The sequence below is a fragment of the Phocoena sinus genome, chromosome 14 (assembly GCF_008692025.1).
Source record: "Phocoena sinus isolate mPhoSin1 chromosome 14, mPhoSin1.pri, whole genome shotgun sequence".
Lineage (NCBI taxonomy): Eukaryota > Metazoa > Chordata > Mammalia > Artiodactyla > Phocoenidae > Phocoena > Phocoena sinus.
This window is the reverse complement of record NC_045776.1, coordinates 86522470-86535073: the sequence shown is the minus strand read 5'-3', so window position 1 is coordinate 86535073 and position 12604 is coordinate 86522470. Positions and strand designations below refer to the sequence as shown.

Sequence of the window (12604 nt, the reverse complement as noted above, 5' to 3'; positions counted from 1 at the left end):
CAGGCAGCAGCATCAAGTGTCTGATTAAGAAGCCAGGTTCAGGAAACCACGAGATTTTCTTCTCAGCCAGCTACTGGGAGTGACCGGTTTCCAGCGTAAGCACTGATGTGGAAAGATCTCTAAGTTATGCACTTAAATATACAAAGTAGGGCTTCCCTGGTGGGGCAGCGGTTGAGAGTCCGCCTGCCGATACAGGGGACGCGGGTTCGTGCCCCGGTCCGGGAAGATCCCACGTGCCGCGGAGCGGCTGGGCGCGTGAGCCATGGCCGCTGAGCCTGCGCGTCCGGAGCCTGTGCTCCGCAACGGGAGGGGCCACAACGGTGAGAGGCCCGCGTACCGCAAAAAAAAAAAAAAAAAAATATATATATATACACACACACAAAGTAAGGCCTGCATATGAAGAGAGGGTCCAACTTCCTACGGTGTGGGAGGCAAGAGCGAGAGCTGGAAGATTAAATAAGGCTTGATAGAGTGCAGGGAAACAGGAAGTCACCTTTAGCAATGAAACGTCTGAAATTTCAGAAGTGACACATTTTGCTAAGTGAGGTGCTATCCCCGTATGATGATTCCTGTAGGTAATTTGGGGCCTCAAGTGACATACCATCTCCTGAAAAGCTGCCACTGCCATGTCATTTAATTCATATTTGGAGAAAGCCACTCACGGCTCAACAACAAAATTATCTGCCCTGCCTCTACTCGGTGGCCGCTGGGCTCTCAGAGAAGTCAAGTTGGCCTTGGGAGGGTTAAGAAGAAATATCCAAAAATTGTAGCTAAAGCCAAGAGGATGACTGCATGCACATCCTTTCGAGGTCCAAGGAAGCAGTGTTTTTTGTTTTTGATTTATATTTATTTATTTATTCCTGGCTGCATTGGGTCTTCATTGCTGCACGCGGGCTTTCTCTAGCTGTGGCGAGCAGGGGCTACTCTTCGTCGTGGTGCGCGGGTTTCTCACTGCGGTGGCTTTTCTTGTTGCGGAGCACAGGCTCTAGGTGCGCAGGCTTCAGCAGTTGTGGCACACGGGCTCAGTAGTTGTGGCTCGCGGGCTCTAGAGCGCAGGCTCAGTGGTTGTGGAGCACGGGCTTAGTTGCTCTGCGGCACGTGGGATCTTCCCGGACCAGGGCTCGAACCTGTGTCCCCTGCATTGGCAGGAGGATTCTTAACCACTGCACCACCAGGGAAGCCCAGAAGCAGTGTTTAAAGGTCCCCGTGGACTCGTTTTCTAAGAGAAGGTACTGTTGTTTGACCTCAGTATTTACTACTAATTAAGAGCTCAGCTCTGTGTAGTTGCATCCAACACTTTGCAGGCAGAGATGCCAATCATTTTGCTGCAGTTGTCATGGTTTATGTTAGAAGTCAATTTGTCTGGTCTAAGGGAGGCCCAAGAGCTGGTATAACATGATTTCTGGATGTGTCTGGGAGGATGTTTCTGGAAGAGATTAGCATTTGAATCTGTAGTCTGAGGAAGGAAGATCTCCCTCAACGATGCAGGTGGGCCTCACCCAATCCGTTGAGGGCTTGAATAGAACTAAAAGGGGGAGGAAGGGTGAATTCATGCTCTCTGCTTAAACTGGGACATCCATCGTCTCCTGCCCTCGGACATCACCACTCCTGGTTCTTGGGCTTCTAGACTCAGACTGGGGCTTACACCGTCAGCCCCCCAATTCTCAGGCTTTCAGACTCGGGTTGAATGAAACCACCGGTTTTCCTGGGTGTCCAGCTTGCAGATGGCAGACTGTGGGAATTCTCAGCCTCTATAATCACATAGCCAATCCCTATAATAAATATTCACATACATATGTGTGTGTGTGTGTGTATCTATATCTACATCTGTATCTATATCTATATTTCCTCTTGGCTCTGTTTCTCTAGAAAACCCTGACTAACACACCAGTAGAAAAGATAGCTCCCCGCAACCCTCAGGACTTCCCTGGTGGTCCAGTGGTTAAGACTTTGAGCTTCTACTGCAGGGGTCATGGGTTCAATTCCTGGCTGGGGAACTAAGATCTCGCATACCATGCAGCACGGCCAAAAAAAAAAAAAAAAGAAAAGAAAAGAAAAGAAAGCCCCGAAACTTACGGTTGATTGCCCTGCTGGACATAACCAGTTCTGCAGCTAACCTAATCCTAGCATATTCAAATTTCAGTCCCTCCGTGGATGGATCTAGAGACTGTCATACAGAGTGAAGTAAGTCAGAAGGACAAAAACAAATATTGTATATTAACGCATATATGTGGAAACTAGAAAAATGGTACAGATGAACCGGTTTGCAGGGCAGAAATAGAGACACAGATGTAGAGAACAAACGTATGGCCATCAAGGGGGGAAACTGGGGGTGGTGGTGTGATGAATTGGGAGTTTGGGATTGACATGTATACACTGATGTGTATAAAATGTATGACTAATAAGAACCTGCTGTATAAAAAAAAATAATAAAATTCAAAAAAAAAATCTCAGTCCCTCAAATGCTCTTTAAACTGGCTTTAGTATCTTAGTAGTTTCTTCATTAATAAATCAGTTGAATAAACTCTCTCCTATGTGCTCACTTCTATATTTTGTGAAAGAGTCACATTTCTAACTTTTGAAAATTAGACTTTGAGTTAAGAAATACACATCAAAAACATTCAGGATAAAACTCTTCATGCCGTAGGGACTTCCCTGGTGGCGCAGTGGTTAGGAATCCGCCTGCCAGTGCAGGGGACAGGGGTTCAATCTCTGGTCCGGGAAGATCCCACATGCTGTGGAGCAACTAAGCCCGTGCACCACAACTACTGAGCCTGCGCTCTAGAGCCTGTGAGCCACAACTACTGAGCCCACGTGCCACAACTACTGAACCCTGCGCGCCTAGAGCCTGTGCTCCGCAACAAGAGAAGCCACCACAATGAGAAGGCTGTGCGCAGCAACGAAGACCCTATACAGCCAAAAATAAATAAATTAATTTTTTTTTTAAATTGTAAAAAAAAATGACTCTTCATGCCGTAAAAACAGGTTCAGTATATATGCATCCATTCTCAATTGGTGTAGTTACATCATTTTTAGAAAACTACTCCATTTAGAAGAGCAAAGCAAAAAGATGATTGTATCCCTTCCATTTCTGAGCAGGGATAAGCCGCTTCATCGATGTTTAAGTTGAAATCGCAGGCGCCCTGGTTTTGTGACTGCTAGGGCTCCACCTTTGGGGAAGGGGGGGTTACCTGGCAAAAGTCTACCCCCTCTATATAGATGAAGAGCCATAGCTGCCTCCAAGCTCTCAGCCTTGATGAAGTTGGAGATTTCGGATGGGCTTTCAAAGTCCAAGGCATTTTTCAGAATACACACGTGACCCGCAGCTTCTAGATGGTCCCTTTATCAAAAAATACACAGAGAAAGAAAAAGACAGGAGAGAAAAACATTAAAAGGGCACAAGTTGCTGCTGTGGTTAAAACTGAAAACCAATCCAAAGATTAGTCAAATCAGAAGTTAATACTACATATTTTCTGAATTGTCCTTTAGAGACAATCCACCTAAAATAACATTCATCCACCAGTCTCAGACACCAGGACTGGGACTGGCACCGAGGCCAGCAGGATGAAGGGCCACTTCAGGAAGGCTTGGCAGCCTTGACACATGAGGCACCCACGGCCTCTTCCAGTGATATCTGCTGCACCAGAAAGCTCCCTTCCCTTCTTTAATTCTTTGATTTCACTTTTTCCTCCTGTTTCTCAAAGTTTGTGTTTAGGCATCTGTGACTCAGTTTTTCATCTTTTGTTTTGTTTTGTTTTGTTTGTCATGGACTGCAATTTTATGGTGATACCTATTTTTCTATTGGTTGTTAGGGTTTTTTCTTATTGACTTATGAGAGTTCTTTACATATTAAGCAAATTAGCTTCTTTCCTTTTGTACGTGTTGTAAATAGTTGTGTTCAAAAGTCACCCATTATCAGAGCTTCAAGAAATACTCCATGGCCTTTCCATTCTACCTCCCAAATATCTTTCAAATATGTCTCTTTTCTTCTCATCCCGGTTCAGTTCCTTGCAACAGAAACCTAAAATACAAATCCGATAAACCAAAAAGAAACTTCCTGAATGGCAGAAATAGCATGAGCAAAGTCAGAGGACAAATGAGAAACTGGGGGGAAAAAACACAACTATTTACAACACGTACAAAAGGAAAGAAGCTAATTTGCTTAATATGTAAAGAACTCTCATAAATCAATAAGAAAAAACCCTAACAACCCAATAGAAAAATAGGTATCACCATAAAATTGCAGTCCATGACAAACAAAACAAAACAAAAACAAAAAAAACCCTACAATTGGGCTTTTAAATATGAGAAATGGTGATCAACTTCAGTCATCCTTTCAATGTAGAAAATCTGTAAAGAACAAGAGTCTGCCTATGGCTTCATGAAATAAACATTCCTATACTGGGTAAACTGGTACAACCTCTTCTGTGGGCAAAGTAGAAACAGCTAATATATTTAAAATGCACAAACTCTGTGAACAAACAACTCCACTTCTCAGAACTGGTTCCAAAGACACACTTGGATATGAGTGCAAAACATGCACCCAAGAATAAGCACCGAGGCTATATCCGAAGTAGCAAAAAGACTAACGCTGACCTCAGTATGCGTCAGTAGGGGACCAGTCATATTATGGCGCATATGAGGTACTCAGGTCTGATGCCATGAAAAGAGTACAGATCACTGTTAAGTCATTTAGAATGAACTCCAAGACACATTGTTAATGAAAAGAGGACACGTTGTTAATGAAGTGTTCTTCAAAAGTGAAGAACACCTTGTGCATATATAGTATGTGTGCACAGAACATCTCTAGAAGGATACAGAAGAAATAGATAATAATGATTCTGTCTAAAGAAGACCAGGGACCAGGGTGGGGGAGAGATTATCTTCTCATCACAGACCATTTTGCATGGCTGGATTCTTTGACCAGATGCATATATTATCTTTTTTTTTTTTTTTTTTGCGGTACGCGGGCCTCTCACTGTTGTGGCCTCTCCCGTTGTGGAGCACAGGCTCCAGACGCGCAGGCTCAGCGGCCATGGTCACGGGCCCAGCCGCTCTGCGGCATGTGGGATCTTCCCTGACCGGGGCACGAACCCGTGTCCCCTGCATCGGCAGGCAGACTCTCAACCACTGCGCCACCAGGGAAGCCCTATCTTATCTTTCAAAATTGTTTGAGGTGCATGTGAATATACAACCAATCCAACCAGGTTCATTAAAACCCTCAAATGGGGACTCCCCTGGCAGTCCAGTGGTTAAGACTCTGTGCTTCCACTGCAGGGGATGCGGGTTTGATCCCTGGTTGGGGAACTAACATTCTGCATGCTGCATGGCACGGCCAAAAAAAAAATTAAAAAAACAAAACAAAAAACCTCAAATGGCTTGGGGTAGTCAGCCCAAATGTCAACTCCATGAGAATGGGGCCTGGCTTGCTTACTGAATAAAATAATGGCTGAATATGTCTCTGGGATCAAGTCCAAACGCCCTAGCCTAGCACACAGCACCCTTCATAGCCTGCATCCCCTGCACAGCCAGGTGCATCCCACTCTTGACACCCTTAGCTCCAGTCCAGCCCTTCCACCTGCAGGACACGCAACGCATCATGTCTTCTGAGCCCCGTGACCATATCCCGACGTTCCCCAATGCCAGCTCCCTTTGGTGAAATCTGACAGCCCCTGCTGCTAACACAGCTGTCTCTCTCACTGTTTCCATTGTTCTCCGAGCCCATTGCTACCACAATCACTCTGGGATGCAGTTATATGAACAAGGCAGTCACATCGTACTTAGTGCTTCTATTACAGAATTGATAACCTACAAGGACCTACTGTATAGCACAGGGAACTATACTCAATATCTTGTAATAACCTACAATGGAAAAGAATCTGAAAAAAGAATGTGTGTGTGTGTAGAGAACTGAATCACTTTGTGGTACACCTGAAACTAATGCAACATTGTAAATCAACTATACTCCAAAGAAAAAAAAAATTGGAAAAAACAAAAAAACACAAAATCAGCACACAGGTGGCCATCAAGGACACTTAAAATTACCCTTGAAAATCTCCTAAATCATCTAGAAGATACTATACTACAAAGTTTAAACCCAATATAGCCATTTTTTCCCCCTAACTCCAGCAATAATAAAGAGTTACTCTTCAGCTGAACACCAGATGGATTAGCTGGCTTGCACTTAGGGGCAATAGTGTATCACATAATAAGAGTAAACACAGAATGAAGGATCTAGAATCTTTAAGCAAAATGACCATAAAATGACCCACCTGCTTACACCGTGGGAGCCTCAGGGGAACTAAGGACTTCTGAAGAAACGTTAGATTCAAATCCTCAAGCCCGCACCCACTCTGGGGAATATGGTGAGAAGCCTCACCTACTCTACTACGGGAATGCTCAATTTTCTCTCTCTTTCTCGGTTTTCTCTTTTGTGTTTTAAATTAAATGCACAAGACTGCAGCTGTCACTGGGCCAAGAAAGAAAAACTAAGGCCTGGAGACTTGAGTTGGCTTCTGCTCTTGAAGCATGCTGAGTATCTTGATCTTATCATTTCCACTGTTAATGCTGATCCAATCACTGCCACCGCCCCACGCACCCCCGAACTGTCTGGAAATGCTGATGGCAACTAACTGTTAAGCAGAGCCAGGACAGAAGCCTGCAGGCTGTCTAGCTATCCGCTCGCTTCAGCCTAAATCTACACATCATGCAAAACTAAGAAGCCTGCAGGCTGCCTAGCTATCAGCTCCTTCCAGCCTAAAACTACACATCATGCAAAACTAAAGATGTAATGTGCTTCAGAGGATGGGTTAAATGATTGTTATTCCATCTTCTTAAAACTTTAAAATGAGAAGTCAAAAATAAAAAGGTGCTGATAAATGGAAAAGAAACAATTTGAATTCTACTTAGGAAATCCATACCTGAGAGATTTCTGGCTGATGCAGAATCTATAGGGTAGGGCATATGGGATGGGGGTGGTTAGGTAGAGATAACAGCTCGTTCTTGATTTATTAAACCTATTTTCAAATGGCATTTCAACACTAGCTTTATGTATTTATTTATTTATTTGTTTGTTTGTTTATGGCTGTGTTGGGTCTTCGTTTCTGTGCGAGGGCTTTCCCAGTTGCGGCAAGCGGGGGCCACTCTTCATGGCGGTGCGCGGGCCTTTCACCGTCGCGGCCTCTCTTGTTGCAGGGCACGGGCTCCAGACGCGCAGGCTCAGTAGTTGTGGCTCATGGGCCGAGTTGCTCTGCGGCATGTGGGATCTTCCCGGACCAGGGCTCGAACCCGTGTCCTCTGCATTGGCAGGCGGATTCTTAAGCACTGCGCCACCAGGGAAGCCCAACACTAGCTTTATGATCTCATTAATATTCCAAAATAGTTTTTTTTTTTAATCTTAATTCTCTATGGACTGATACTCGAGCCTTCTTTCCAGTTGACTTGTAACAGCTTTAAATTGCTCTGTCCTGGTTCCTTCTGAAACTGAGCAGGGTCCTGTGGGGCTCCTGGGCACAAAATCCTTTCTGTGTCCCCCGTTTCTTGTTTGCAGGAAACAGGCTTCATTCAGCCTCCACAACCTTCCCTGAGTTCCTAAGGGCAGGTTCAAACAACTGCTAATCAGGGAAGGGTGGGGATGCAGAGACAGCAGAGAAGTCAAGACACAGCAGTGCGGCCTGGGGGCAGGGTCCCGGTTGGAGATTCTACCTGAGACCAGATTAAAGGAGTGCAGGCCCTGCACACACCCTAATCCTTATCAGCAACCCCATCCTTGAACCACTGCTATAAAACTCCTCACCAGGTATTTGAATTTCTGTGAAAAAACTTCCCAATTTTAAGTTTGGATTGGGACACACAGTTTCAAGGGCAGGAGCCCGCTGTGTCCCCCTTTGCCTGGCAAAGCAATAAGGCTACCCTTTTCTACTTCACCCAAAACTCTGTCTCCGAGATTTGATTCGGCGGTGGTGCACAGAGGCCGAGCTTTCAGCATTACTTCTGTGAACGATAACTTGATTCAACTAATAAATTCACTGAGCACCTATTATGTCCCAGGAGTTCTGGCTTATTTGGCTTAAGGAAGGCTTTTTATTTATTTATTTATTTATTTTGAGAATGAAAGCATCTCCAATAAATTAAGAGACTTTGAGCACGTTCCAGGAATTGACTGAAGCTCCTTGCACACCCCTGACCCAAGATTCAAAGATTCAGTGGGACTCTACCTGCTTCTACCTGGCTGAAATCCATCCCCTTTAACTGAGTACACAAAAAGGCTTAATCATTTGTGTGTTTAACTTATGTGAATTTCCATAAACTATGATGTCTTGATTAAAGAAAAAAAAAAAAGATAGCAAGAGAAACAAAAAAGATAGGGCAGGCAACACGAATTGCATTCCATTCCATAGCCGTGAGCCCCTGCATGATCCTGAGGTGGGAAACAGGAATCTAACATTCCTTAAGGCCGTCCCACGCTGTGGGCCTCTGAGTGCGAGCGCCTGGCTGGGAGCAATGCTTCTCACAGGACACAGCACCCACTGGCAGCCCAGTGATGTCAACCAAGGCTCACCTGGGGGGGAAACAGTGTCATGTCACTGGTGGGGCGAAGTCACCTGTGCTGAGCTGTGAAATGCTACCCTCTGACGATATTTCAAAAACGTCTGATATGTTAAAAGAAACGATGCTGGTCTTGAATCCATGGTGGAGCTCAGCAAGATGAAGGCTTTTGTGTGAACGCAATGCCCGCATGAACCCGTGAGCCCCAGTTCGGAAAGGTAAACTGGACAGAGCACTGTCCCCCTTGCCCTTCCGTAAATGAAATGAGATAATAACCCATTTGCAGGACATGGTGTTACCCTGCATATTATCTTTGTGGGTGTGTTTTGCAAACAGTAAAGTGTATCTACTTTTTTAATGCAATTCTAATGGGATTCCCGTACTCAAGAGAATTACTGTTAGGAAATCACTCTCTTTAAAAGGAAGCAAAAATACAATCACAAAACAGGCAAAGCATCTAGATCAGGTCTCAAACCCAAATGTCTGCTGAGCTCAACTGCTGAAATAGATGAATGGGGAGACGGGAGGCGGTGGGGACCATAAGGCATGAGGAGCCCCCACCGAACGGGAGAGAAAGGTCCCATCTGCAGGGGTCAGTCCTGCACTGTCTAATAAGGCAAAGTGGACCAACGGAGCACTGCGGACATGGCAAGTCTGAACAGAGTGGTGCTGAGTGTAAAGTACACACACAGCGCATTCGTAATTTCTGCACTGATGACATGCTGCAATGATATTTGGATATACTGAGTTCATGGGAATGTATTATTAAAATTAATTTAACCTGTTTCTTTCTGCTTTGTTTAAAGTGACTACTAGAACGTTTTAAATGACACATGTGGCTCCCTTCATGTCTGAACAAGCTGGATTAAATCCTCTTCAGCTCTAGACAGCGGGTACCATGCAGACACCGTCTCACGGTGGCCAGTTCTGCCAGTTCGCCAAGAGAAGCCAGGTATTTGAATTTCTGTGAAAAAACTTCCCAATTTTAACCACCTCCCCTGCAAGTTATTTCCTGCTCCTTCGATGCCAACAATGTTTGTTATTCCCTTAAGTCTTCAAAAGTTCACAGGTCTGCTTTTCCCCTTGCCTTTATTGATAAGAATCAGTAAAGCTTTCACTCTGAAACGTGTGGCCTCCATAGCATCCATTCCCACGTCCCCGCTTCCTGCAGCCTTGAACGTCCCCGTCACTCATTTGAACGGGAAGCACCCAACCCCCGGATCCAACCAGAGCACCCCACCTATGTACGCTCCCATCCCGGGGTATGCAATTTGGGGCCTGGGGCTGCACTTTCAGACACTCAAACTCACTGTTTCTTGCTGGGCTTGAACTGGATGGACGTAGGGTTGGGAGGTGCTAGGAAAGAAAACCTGACAGGAGTGGGAAGTGGACCCAAGATACAGAGAGCCACTGACTCCTGTCCATGTCCTCTTAGCTGCAAAATCACGCCTGAAGCCCACGCCACCTCCAGACTTTTTATAGGATAAGCCGCGAAATCCCAGTCCTTGTCCAGGCCAACTGGGGTTGGGTTTTCAGTGCCGTGAGGCTGAAAATCTCTGCGAGGATTAGAGACCAGCAGCTTAGAGTCTTTCTCGTTGGCTGATATAAAATCCACTTGTTGCATCTAGCTCCCTGTAAGCCATCAGAATCTCCGACCACAGCGGGTTATCTTTCCCCCATGCCCCTCCATCCCTTCCACGGCAACAGTCCTCTGACCTCAGAGGGTCCCACAGCCCCTCCCTGTCTCCCGTTTCTTGTTCGGAGAAAAAGGCTTTAGTCTCCTAGACCCTCCCTGAATTCCAAAGGATAGACTCAAGAAGTCACTAATTAGGGAAAGGGAGGGGACACAGAACAGAGTAGAAGCAGTCAAGAAAGAATAGTTCAAAACAAGAAAAACAAATAAAAAGGGAAAAAATTTTCTAAAACAGAAGAAAAAAAAAAAGAAACAATAGCTCCGTGATAAAACAGAGTCCTAGATCTTCCTGAAGTGATACAGATACCAATGTGATGCATCTCTGAGTCATTCTGCAAGAACTAAGACCCCTCACCCAGGTGGAGGATGGTGACTACACACTGAGCGTAACCACGTGGACCCTGAGGACTGAGGTTCCCAGAACATCACTCCGTTCGTTACCTCTCCACCAACCAATCAAAAGAAAGGCATGCACCCTGCAGCCCTCATCCCAAATGTTGCCTTTAAAAACCCTTCCCTGAAAACCACTGGGGAGTTTGGGTCTTTGGCGCATGAGCTGCCCATTCTCCTTACTTGGCACCCGCAATAAACACCGTACTTTCCTTCACCACAACCCGGTGTCAGGAGATTGGCTCTGCTGTGCATTGGGCGCGTGGACCCAAGGTTCGGTTGAGTAACACAGTGAGAGGTGCCCACTGCCCACTCGGCAGCACACACCAGAGCTCCACGAGCCTCTCTGACATCTTGTCTCTCCTCTGCTGCATCATCCCAGGTCCTTCCAAATCATTTTCGAATCTATACTCTCCCTCCCTATGTCGCCACCTCAGTCCCTCACTCTGCAATCCTGCTAGCATTCAATCCAGAACCTTCACTGTGGCAACCATTCGGCTCACGCCGGCCAGGCCAGCTGCCCTCTCTTGCTGGCTCTTCAGCTGCCTCGGCTTCTCAACTCCACAAGCCCCTTCCCGCCTCAGGGCATCCGCACATACAGGTCCCTTGGCCAGGAATGCTGTTCCCAACCTCTCTCCCTCTTCACCCAGCTAACCTGCAGGTTTGAAACCCCAGCTTAAAAAGTTATTTCTCATACACATATGTTCACAGCGGCACTATTCATAGTAGCCAGTAAGTGGAAACCACCCAAATGTCCTTCAACTGATGGATGGACAAGCAAAATGTGATATGTCCGTCAACGGGATGTATTATTCAGCTATAAAATAATTAAGTACTGATGCATTATGTAAAGTCCTCAAAAAGGACCACATAGCATATGATTCCATTTATAGGAGATGTCCAGAATAGGCAAATCCATGGGGACAGAAAGACTAGTGGTTGCCCAGAGCTGGGGAAGGGGGCATGGGTGGGGGGGGTGACTGCTAATGGGTCTGGGGTGCCTTTTCAGACGGCTGAAAATGTTCTGAAATTAGATAGTGGCAATGGCGTGTGACTTTATGAATATACTAAAAACCACTGAATTGGATGCTTTTAAAAGGGTGAATTTTATGGTATGTGAATTATACCTCAATAAAAGAAACTGTATGAGAAAGAAAAAACTATTTCTCAGGGGAGCCTCCCAGACCCCCCCCAGAACTAGGTCTGTCCTTCGAACATACTTTTACCACCCAGCACTTCTTCCTAGCACTGATCATATTGTAATTAAATAATCTGTGTAATCGTATGTTCGTGCTAGAAGGCTGGAAACTTTTCAAATGACAGGGCTTAACACTGAGCTGATGTGCTAAAAATTCTCTGGCTCAATGGCTGCTGGCTTCTGCAGGGCTCACCTGTCCTTCCCTGGTTCCACGCCCAGGGTCTTCACAGTGCTGTGCCCACTAGAGATGCTCAATAATAAATATTTGCCAAATGAAAACAATAACCGACAATGATTACATCGGGGGAGGAAAGGAAATAGCCTCTTCCCACTGACTTCATGTACATCTGCAGTTTCTGAAACCGAGCAGGACCCTGTGGGGCTACTGGGCTCAGAAGCCTTTCTGTGTCCCCCATTTCTTGTTTGTAGGAAATACGCTGCAGCCTCCAAGACCTTCCCTGAGTTCCAAAGGGCAGGTTCAAACAGTTGCTAATCAGTGGAGGGAGGGGATGCAGAGACAAGGGGGGAGCAGCTAAGACACAATAGAGCAGGGGGATGGGATGAAGTAGGAGACTGGGATTGACATATATACACTACTGTGTATAAAACAGATAACTAATGAGAACCCGCTCTATAGCACAGGGAACTCTACTCAATATACTGTGGTGACCTAAATGGGAAGGGAATCTAAAAAAGAGGGGATATATGTATACATATAACTGATTCACATTGCTGTATAGCAGAAACTAACACAACATTGTAAAGCAACTACAATC

At 45.6% G+C, this 12604-nt stretch overlaps 1 protein-coding gene across 8 annotated transcripts in view; it reads right to left on the bottom strand.

The window, feature by feature from the left end:
* The window catches only part of GLT1D1 (glycosyltransferase 1 domain containing 1), a 157526-nt gene that overhangs the window by 126469 nt on the left and 18453 nt on the right, over positions 1-12604 (bottom strand). For all 8 annotated transcript variants that reach the window (XR_004353093.1, XM_032653985.1, XM_032653982.1 and 5 more), the window contains one exon: positions 3192-3340. Coding sequence is in view for 7 of the 8 variants with exons in the window: in XM_032653985.1 (XP_032509876.1) it covers positions 3192-3340 (149 nt within the window). In the remaining variant the exon portion in view is untranslated. The remainder of the gene's footprint in view (positions 1-3191; positions 3341-12604) is intronic.